The sequence below is a fragment of the Raphanus sativus genome, chromosome 6 (assembly GCF_000801105.2).
Source record: "Raphanus sativus cultivar WK10039 chromosome 6, ASM80110v3, whole genome shotgun sequence".
Classification (NCBI taxonomy): Eukaryota; Viridiplantae; Streptophyta; class Magnoliopsida; order Brassicales; family Brassicaceae; genus Raphanus; species Raphanus sativus.
The window spans coordinates 45,736,436-45,746,575 of NC_079516.1; the positions used below are offsets into that span (position 1 = coordinate 45,736,436).

The 10,140-nt window shown below is 36.4% G+C and overlaps 2 protein-coding genes across 3 annotated transcripts; both read right to left on the bottom strand.

The window, feature by feature from the left end:
• Positions 1–2,768: 2,768 nt before the first annotated feature.
• On the bottom strand, positions 2,769–3,578 carry LOC108811611 (cyclin-dependent kinases regulatory subunit 2). Its single transcript, XM_018583677.2, has 3 exons — positions 3,358–3,578; positions 3,197–3,257; positions 2,769–3,083 (listed from the first exon to the last, which is right to left on the bottom strand). The coding sequence occupies exons 1-3, from the start codon at positions 3,408–3,410 to the stop codon at positions 2,949–2,951; spliced, it is 249 nt and encodes an 82-aa protein (XP_018439179.1). The 5' UTR covers positions 3,411–3,578; the 3' UTR covers positions 2,769–2,948.
• Positions 3,579–3,845: 267 nt separating this feature from the next.
• On the bottom strand, positions 3,846–9,727 carry LOC108811609 (uncharacterized). Of its 2 annotated transcripts, none has more exons than XM_018583673.2 (19): positions 8,563–9,727; positions 8,383–8,469; positions 8,102–8,303; positions 7,901–8,015; positions 7,527–7,577; positions 7,295–7,378; positions 7,083–7,164; positions 6,942–7,001; positions 6,802–6,854; positions 6,243–6,409; positions 5,909–6,122; positions 5,595–5,652; positions 5,447–5,503; positions 5,090–5,350; positions 4,928–4,992; positions 4,784–4,840; positions 4,593–4,686; positions 4,367–4,507; positions 3,846–4,271 (listed from the first exon to the last, which is right to left on the bottom strand). In XM_018583673.2, the coding sequence occupies exons 1-19, from the start codon at positions 9,556–9,558 to the stop codon at positions 4,161–4,163; spliced, it is 2,955 nt and encodes a 984-aa protein (XP_018439175.1). In that variant the 5' UTR covers positions 9,559–9,727; the 3' UTR covers positions 3,846–4,160. The 2 variants fall into 2 exon arrangements, with proteins under 2 accessions (XP_018439175.1, XP_018439174.1); XM_018583672.2 differs by having other exon boundaries at positions 7,527–7,619; positions 8,563–9,726.
• Between the last annotated feature and the right edge of the window lie 413 nt (positions 9,728–10,140).

The window sequence follows — 10,140 nt, forward strand, 5'->3', positions numbered from 1 at the left end:
TTATTAGTTGATAGCATATTTCTAAGAATATTGGTATGAGTTAATATTGTTTAATTTACTTGCGGAAAACAAAAAGCAAAAAAGAGTGGATTTCTAAAAAGATACTTATAGAAATCCTCAACTAATTACACTATGAAACAAAACATTTTACATTACATCCATATTTAAATTTTCTAAATATTATTTATACTCAAGTATCGATATTCAAAGTCTGAAGTCATATAACTAAAACTAAAATTTTCAAGGCGATGTTTTAAATTTAGAAATCTAACTAAATAGTAATTTCTCTCACCTAATCGCCGTCGATCTTCATAATTTTTGGTATTTATGTTAATTGTAGATTGATGATAATCATGATAGGACCTTATGTTTTCAATTTCTATGGATCCTTTTTAAAGTCACATTTTAGATGAGCGTGTTAATCATGTTAACACCACCTATACACATACTGGAGGGCCCTAATGGAGGAAGTATATTTAATATTTATGGACTATGTTTATGTAATATTAAAAGTTAAAATTAATATCAGTTCGCAGTCCCAACTAATTTGGAGGAAGCATAATTCGCTTTTAATATAGTACTAAGGGATTGACTTGTTCTGCCTCTTATCATCTGTAAATGTAGTGTTTGCGTGGTAACAGTCGTTGCCGTTTCTAAATTAAGAAGAATATTTTTAAAAAAATTAAGCTCAAAATTTGATTTATAAATAAATACAAATATATGAATATAATTATATTTTCTGATTTATATTCAATAAACATTATCATAAAATTTTTCTTAACGAGTAATATATATACATTTATATACACAAATCAAATAAAAACTTATTTTAAAATATAATAGTAATCTTTACAAATATTATTTTGAAAAATTAGAACTTTCATCAAAATTAACATTATATTATTATTAATTATATTAAACTAATATTTTATATATTTTTTGTTTAATATTTTTGCTATTATTATAAATATATAATATTTGAATATTATTACTTTATTATTAAATTATCGTTACTTTTGCTAGAAAAATCAGTTGTAAGTATTCCAGAAATACAATCATTTTTATTGCGTGAGTTGTAGAAGTTTTTCAATAACACTTGAAATTGCAGTACCCCATATCTGCAAATTCTCACAGTTATATCCACAACAGCTGCATTTAACGAAAGCCGGTTTACAAAAAAAAAAAACAGCTGCATTTAAACGGTTCGAGCCCTAAACTATAGCATCGATCCACATATAGCAAAATCAAGCCAGTCTCTAAATATCTCGATCACCTGTTTGATTAAGAAATTAAATAGGTATGGAATATCATATCCCCTTCCACTATGATAATATCTTATTAGACTTTTCGTACATATTAAAAATGATTAATGTATAGTAATTAATATCTTGATTTGTTATTAAACAACTTACCAGAACTTTAATCAAAACTTCATGAGCTTAACAATTTATTCTTTTAACTCATCAAAATATGCATAAAAATCTAAAAACTAATTTTGTAAAATAATGTTTTTCTTAATAGTTTACCTGAACTGAGGGAGTATTAGTAATGACTGTCTCTAATTTTTTTTTATCATCTCCCTCTTATTTATTCTCCTTTTTTAATTTTGACTTTACATTCCAAAAGCATTATTTATGGTCCTAATTCACAAAATCGTAGAGAATTAGTTTCAAAAATATATTCACTATGTTTCTATATACAAGTAGTTTGAAGGTTTTTATTGGTTTCACAATGTAAGTTGTTTTCAAAATTCAATGCAAAAAATAATATGATAAAAATATTTAAATAAATTGTTAAAAGCAAAGTCAGAGGGAGTATGTAACTTTTAGATGGAAAATGGGTGATATCAAAAAAAACTGGAGAGAAAAGATAGGCACAATAAAACTAGTGTTACAAAAGAATATAAAACAAACGAATAGAAAAGCACATGTTTACCACAAAACAAGGAAGAAAGATGCATGTGTTAGGTGTAAGGCCTTGAGGAAACACTGAGCTGTCTATGTTTGGTGTGGTCTTTTGAGTCTAATCACATCAAAGAGCAAAAATAAGCGTCAAATGAATAAGAACATCAAGTAGAGGTTTGTCATATAACTTTGATTTGTCTTCTTTCTTTACATGCACTTTCCTTTTTCTCCATGTGTTTGAACACTACATCTTACTTTTTGTAGGGCAAAATAAAGCATCTTATCAGTATCCTCAGTCGATTTGATATCATTTTTGGTTACTCTCCTCCAATTAGAATATTGGTTTGGATTTTTCTTTTATGGATTTTCAACTTTAGAAAAATAGGAATTTAATAAAACCTAAAATCAAATCTATAATAGATTGGTTTGATCTTTCTTTTTGTTGCTTTTTGATTAGAATATATGAACTAAATAACTAATTTAGAAGTTTGATTTAGTTTGACAAAAAAAAAAGTGTGTTTTAGTTTGACCAAAAAAAAAAGGTTTGTTTACAAAATGACGTTAGCCTCTGCTGCAGAACAAACCATGGAGTGAGATTATAAGTTCATCCAAATGGTTAAAGATCATTTATGTATCAAACAAATACCAACATGTCCTTTTTGTGTAGATCGTCAATAATTTGCAATCTGAGACTGCATGTCGGTACACACACACACACACACACACACACACACAACCGAGTTCCTTTGAAAAGAAACCTATCAACATGGTGTTATCGTCTCGAGTCTTCACTTCCGTGCACATCCAACCATATATTCCCGAAAAATGGCTTCAGTTGGGAATACAAAACCACCACAAAATGCGTAGAGAGAAACGAGACTGGGTATAAAATGATAAAAGTGGTTCATAACGTGAATCCAAACAAAGCCTAGCAAAGAGCATTTAGAGTCTTACATAACGTGGTTCATAGAGTGTGTTCATAAAAGCTTAATGTTTACGAGAGAGACATATAAACTATGGGGAGGGGGGGAAGCATAATTCCTACTAATTAGCCCCATGGCTTGGGTTGTGCTGGTAGTTGAGAGTCCTCCTGAAGAGCATGATGTGCGGCTCAGGACGATGAATGGCGTAATGGACCCATCCACGGCTTTGCTGCACTCCTATGCCACGCCACTCATTCTGTAAACACAATTATAGAACAAACTCTCATAACTCTAAACGTCTAAACAAGTTTGAGATCTCAGTTACATGAATGAATAGAGGAATGTCCTTAATGATGATAGAAAATTTACTTCGGAGAGAATACGATTCTTGGGGAGAAGCTTAGCAACCTCAGGAGGAAGTACCACGTGCCTGTCACATCAGAATCAGATATTAAAAATATAAAAACCAGATATCGAATCCAATTTTTTTTTTTTTTAAATGGGAGGAGAAGGAATCATCAAAAACAGACCTGTACTCAAAAGTATCATCAGAGTATTTGTCAGAGTACTGGATCTGACCCATCTCTCTCACAACAAAAGCAATCTGAAACCCTAACAACGAAGAGAAAAGACGTAAACCTTGATAAGCAGTGCGATCGGCACAAATAATAAAAGTAGATTTGGGGAGGGGCAGAGGTGTAGTTTATAAGGATCTAGATGATGATGAAGAGGGCCAGCGTCTGTTTTTGCTTTCTGGTGTTTGAAATTCCTTTAGAGGCGCTCCTTCCCGCTCATTCTATTGGAATTGGAATTTCAAATTGTTAACCGAACCGGTTTGCTGTCCTTGGTTCAGTGTATCCAATTCCCTCACTCTATAACCGGAAACTATTAAATATTAACATTATTTTGTGATAGTTGTAACTTGTAATATGTTGATGAATTTCTACTTCTTCGGTTTGCTTTGATTATCCTACCAACAAATGGTGGAAATATAGTTACTGGGAGTGGACGGGGGAAGAGGCAAAGAAATATTTTTTTTTTTCATTTTCGTCTTGGCACTACAAAAAATTAGCTACTTATACAATCGCCACTAATAAGACCCCAGAAGACGAGAGTTAGGAAAATAGCTTGCCTCGTCTCTCTAACTATTCTACAACATGACCCAACCCTTTTGTGCATCTCTTTCAGTTGCCAAAGACGACACATTAGGTGGGAAAAAAACCTGTACACTACTAATACGCGTCTACTACTAACCAAAGAAATACAAAGCATAAAGAGAGGCATCATCGAAACCTATATCGATTCACCTACTTCCAAAAGAAACCCAAAAATATTAACCTTCAGCTTTACTCACGTCAGCACTGCTCGTTCCAGGTACCTTCTTTCTCAACATAGATGTTCCATGAAAGACCATCACCGAGTAGTCTTTTCTGCATTCGTTCACCTAAAACACACACACACACACACACAGTTGTGTATCAGAGATATTGGGATGGGTTTATATATATGTTTATTGACTTCTGTTTTACTCATATATACCTCCTCTTCCGTCATCTTGGTGAAACCGAATTTGTCAGTCCATATGGATTTGGCTTCATCTGCTGCTGGCAGCACCAGTTGTTTCACGTTTAGGGATCCAAGCACCCTCTCTATGCAATCAAACAGGCACTGAAAGTAACCCTTTTTCCAAAAAAAAAAAGAACATAAACTCCCCAAGAACACAAAAAAAAAATGAAGGTTCATCAACATCAAAGCTAATAATTACCTGTCCTTGATAATCTCTAGTGGTAGCAACCAGAGGGAGTTCCGCAAGTTCAGGTCCTAAAACCCTAAAGATTCCAACGGAAACAATCACTTCACTGCACAAGCAAGAGACAAAAAGAAAACATAAATTAACAAGATGAAATAGGTAGGCTTCACAAAATAATATAAACTGGAAAGATGAAGAATCTTAACTCCACAGTCAACATGGTGCAGTACATGCCACTGAAATCATGGCCTTTTGCTTTCTTTCTGTTTCACACAAACCCAACGTAGTTTTATCAGCTAAGGCATAATAATGCACTAAAGAGATATGACATTACAATCATCTGCACTTACCCATACACCATGGCTGGAATGAGATCTCCTCTGGTCCCAGATTCACAGATGGGATCAAACCGCTCCTGAGGCAGACCATGACAAAAAAAAGAGTTAAACCATTCATACAAAAATAGAAGGGAACAAAGTACGGATGAGTCTGAATTGTAGCCCGGGAGTTACATGAAGAATCGAAAGGGCCTTCTTAAGAAACTCCTTTGTATCATCCGAAGAGGCCAACTTTCCACTAAGGATCCTCCATCTTATGTTTGGAGTGGAATTGTCATTTGGACAGCTTTCTTCATTAGGTTTTTGCTTCTTCCGTATAAAATTCAGGAAATTGTTACTAAGCTTCTTCTCTTCTCCTTGAACTATCAGATCGCCTAATGAAGTGTTGATCTTTTTGCACCCAGGGGAACAAAACCATTTATCTTTAGGTAGCTCCTGTTAAAGCATAAACAAGGATGGAAGAGATTAATAATGAGGTATCATCCAAGAGGAAATAATAAGAGAGAAAAAAGAGCCAAAGAAGTTGAGCACCTTGAGATCAGCAATGTTATGGTCTTTCAAACAGCCAACATGGAACTCCTTTTCACACTGACGAGAAAACAGAGAAACGGAATAAGGTGAAAACCAAATGCAGAATTAAGAGGCAGAGATCGCAATATAACAATGACCAACAAAACACCTGATCACAGAGTATCACAGTGCGAGAACTGAAGCCCAACCTGCAAAAACTATGGCCTCTGCAAGAGCAAAGAAATTAAGAAAGGTCAAGCTCGCAAGGAAACGGTTTCAACTAGGAGAAAGCAGCCCTTGTATACGCATCTCTGAACCTCACATACTCAAGTAACTTTAAATTAAAAAACATGAGATAAAACGCTATCCAAATACGAACTCATTACAATTTCAATAAGGTCGCCAGGAAATTAGATAACTCATTAACGGGACACAAGACGGGCAAATAGAGTTATACATGACATAAGAGAAAATATCGATCACCTGCACAACACGCACACACTTGGGAGTTCACTCACAAGAGAGCTGACAATTCGAATGCATCTTGTGGCTATCTGAGCAATTGCATCAACTCCACGAACTCTACCAGCTGCAACGGCGTTACGATTGCTCTCCACGCACTTCTCTCTCTCAATCATATTCACACAATATTGGCAGGACCACCTCTCACTGGGAAGGCTTGATAAACCAGCACATGCTAGATACAACCAAAACAGGAAATTAGGAACCATCAAGTTAACACTCCAAAAAAATACACTCTTTAAGATAGCAATAGAAGAACTACAACAAAGAAATGGAAAGTTGCAAAAAAAGGAACCTATATGATATGATCTTGGACAGGTATCACAACACAAGAGTTCACCCCCGTCCTGACAGATACGGCAAATGTCATCATTTTCACGGATGGAAAACTTCTCGTCCTTTGATAGTGCTACTGATAGTTCATGAAGAGACACGCCATTGGTTGTATAAATGTGCTGAAACCTGAACATCAATTGAAGAACAACTAGTTATTTCAACACCTTTTTCTGTAAAATTACACAATCAATTATCTCAGGGATCCACGGCTTTTACTACTACGTAGTTTTAAGTACCAAGGTTTAATGTATAATTCTGTCACGTATGGGTATAAGTGTGTATGTTCTTTGTCTATACAGTGTGCAACCACAGAGAAGAAAGAATGGTTCTTGTTTTCAGGTTTCCGAAGTAGTTTCACTATAACAATCATCAGTCTCTTGTATTTGTAGCAGATTATTATATGAAGTTACTATAGTATGATTATAACAGGAAAATGGAGAAAAAACAAGAAGCAGTGCAACTGGCACAAATACATTACTACTAGGGCATAGATATGGAAATAGTTACAAGGAACTTACGGCTTCCGACGACTTGCACAGCCAGCATGGGCCTCAAACGCGGAAGGACTGACCTGGTCTCATAAAAATTATAAAGGCTGACCCAGAGCCCTATACTTCACCCCAGGAAAGAACATATGACGACATTAAAGAGAGCTTACCACTTTGTTGCAACAAGAACAATGTATCCCAAATCCCTTCTTGTAGCCGACAAGCAGTTTCTGCATAATGAAAGAAATGGTTGGAGTAGATAAAGTTACACTGACGCGCTTGAGAAAAGCCATTTTTCATGGAAATCTAACCTTTCCAGCAACAAAATAAGCCACTTCGGTCCCATCTGGCAGTACATCATCCTCAAAAACAAGTTTGTGCAGCCGCAAATCCCTTTCAAAAGGACAAAAGATGGACTGAGACCTAAAACTAGTATGACAGACAGCTAGGAAAGACGACAATCTAGAACTTGACCATAGATAGATCGAATAAGTGCTGTCACACTTATAACCACACAACTCACTTTCTGGTTAGTTTCCTATGGCTGTTGCTTTTGATGGAGCTGGATTTTGACTCATTCGCAATAGTTCCTGAAGGCTCAGGTGACCTGTAAAAACCCAAGATAAATTTAAGCCAATAGAAAATATGATGTAACCGATATATGCATCTTAGTCAAAAAAACGAAACGCATTAAATATAACAAGAACGCAAAACCATCACATATTTGGCGCCATACATGTAAAAACACTACTCACTTTTGGGTTTGTAGTTCACGCATGTTACTTTGGCGAGCACTGGATATTGACCTATCAAGGATAGTTTTTGGAACCACACTTGGGTTAGACGATCTGTACGAAATCGAGGTCAGATTAGGAATCAATCAAATAGATAAAGGTTAGCATAACTTATGGCTTTACCTAAAACAAAGTTATGCATATTAGTGATAACAAAATTCTACATAAGCAACCATATAATAGAGGCGTATACATGCATACAGCTCGTAATCCTTTTTTCCGAAAGAAATTTTACTAATTTTTCATTTTACCTTCAGCACAGGATAAATGTATGTTCATCTTACTTTCATATGATTGAGTTGCAAAGAAAATAAAGAAAGATGAGACGTACATACCCCTTATGAGCACCAGTTGCTTGAGAAGGACTGGTAGGGAGTTCTGGCTCCTTTCTCTCCAAACACGATTTGCACAAAAATAACGACTTTGTTTCACGAGGCTCAATCATTGGACCTGCAATCAATTAGATGTAACCAGTCTGAATACTTTTAGTTACAGGTAAAGAGAAAGTGAAAACAGTCTTTGTACCAATCAGCAACCTTGGCAACTGAAACACAGGCTAGATTTCTTTAAATCTGGTCCAACTACCCCACGAAGTTTTTCTTCTAGTGTATCAAAGGGAGTTTCCTTGCATGCATTCATGACATCACGAAGCGTGAATCCAGATTCCAGCAAAATATATTCAGTCGAGCGCTTATTTATGCTAGAAGCATGATGCTCGTACACTGCGGGGCTAACCACCTGAGGAAATAAAAATTGAAAAAGTTACAAGAACCGGGCCAACTACAAGATCTTCAAGAACAGTAAGTGAGTCACTAACTTGAGTTCCTTTGCAGGCACAACAAAAGCACAAAACGCCAGATCCTTTGATTACTCCTTTAAGCCCTCTAGCCCCAGCCTCTCTCATCTACGATGGTGATATCCACATTAGCACAAAACGCCAGATCCTTTTACTACTACTTTACAAGAACAGAAACAAAAAGAAAGGCATAAAATGTACCTTTGCACATCGAAGATAGTACACAGTTAGCCCCTCAAGAATTCTAGAATCGAAAAGTTCTTTCAGCTTCGCTGGGAAGTTCCTCATAAATTTTCTAGGCCTTCCACGTTTGCTAGGAGTTGTAACCGAAGGATTTTGAAAATCATCCATGTCGACATCATTGGCGGCATGCACATCTACCTTGCCCAAGTCAGAAGATTCGGTGTTATTTTCCAAATCACTCTCTTGTTTGACTACTAATGACCTAGTTAACCTACTCAAAGGCTTATCTACTCTGTCCTTCACTGCCTTGCTAACACCACAAGGTCTAAGACCACTCGTCAGCGACAATCCAATCGGATCATCCTCCCGAGTCCCACATGCCACTAAAGTAGCCGCATCAACACAACTTTCTTCACTAACTTTAGCATCTTTCTCTGAACTTCTATGATCTTCATCACCCTTAGCCTCAGATTTGCAACTAACTTTAGCTTCCCTTTCCGGATCCATACCATCATCAACGTTAGGCTCAGATTTAATACACCCAGGCTTCAACATGGATCGGGTCAACCTTGTACCGGGCTTTCCATAACCACCAAGAAGACCACCACTTTTCAACTTAACACGACAAGAAGTTCTTGAAGTCAGCTTCGCCAGGTCACTAGAACTAGCAGGACATGCCAGCACAACCGAACGTTCCTTTACAGATTCACAGAAAGATCCCTTCCCTTCGTCAACAACCTCGTCGACAACGTCGCTCTTTTCTTCTTCGACAACAGAATCAGACATTGCAACACCCTCGTCTTCTTTTGTAATGAGACGCATCTTCTTTATCCCAGCAGACCTAAGGACCCGACTGGTGGTGGGATCCGTACTCGTTGTGGAGTGGCGGTGGCGGGTAATCGAGCTTTTGCTTCCACGGGTCCGACCTAGAGACTCTCCTCCGCAGATCTCCGACTGAGATTTCAACATGAATTGCAATTCCCTTTTGCAACCTGTGGCTGTGCCTTTCGCCATAGATTCGATTTCGAGATTTACAATGTCGGAAACCTAACAATTAGGGATTCATAAGAAAGAAAGAGGGGAGATTTAGGGCTCCGTAGTTTAACTAGAATAAAGAGAGAAAGAGGGAGAAATCTGAAAAGAAGCTGTATTGTTGTTGTGGCAACAAAAACACTATTTTATGTTTCTCTAATAATTTTTATCATAATCTACTTAATTCATTTTTTTTATTAGGTATGGGATGATAATCATCGTCTCGGATGGTTAATACGATCAGTTTGTTCTCGAGTGTTGTTGTTCTTTAGTGTTGATGTGTTGGGTGAAGATCAGTTTTGTCTTGGACATCATCATCATCAGATTCAGTAAGCTTAGTTTTTTCATGAAATATTTGTTGCAATGTTGATTGTTTATTTGTTGTCGCAGAATATACAAATTGGTTGAAACGTTGAACGGAACGAAAACATTTGCTTGATCCACTTAAGTTTTAAAGGACACTGACCCTTGGCATATATTATATATACAATATTCTCGATGATCAAAATCCCACTAGCATGGCCAAGTTATTCCAGGTATTCAAGGATGGTTCCAAATTTTCAA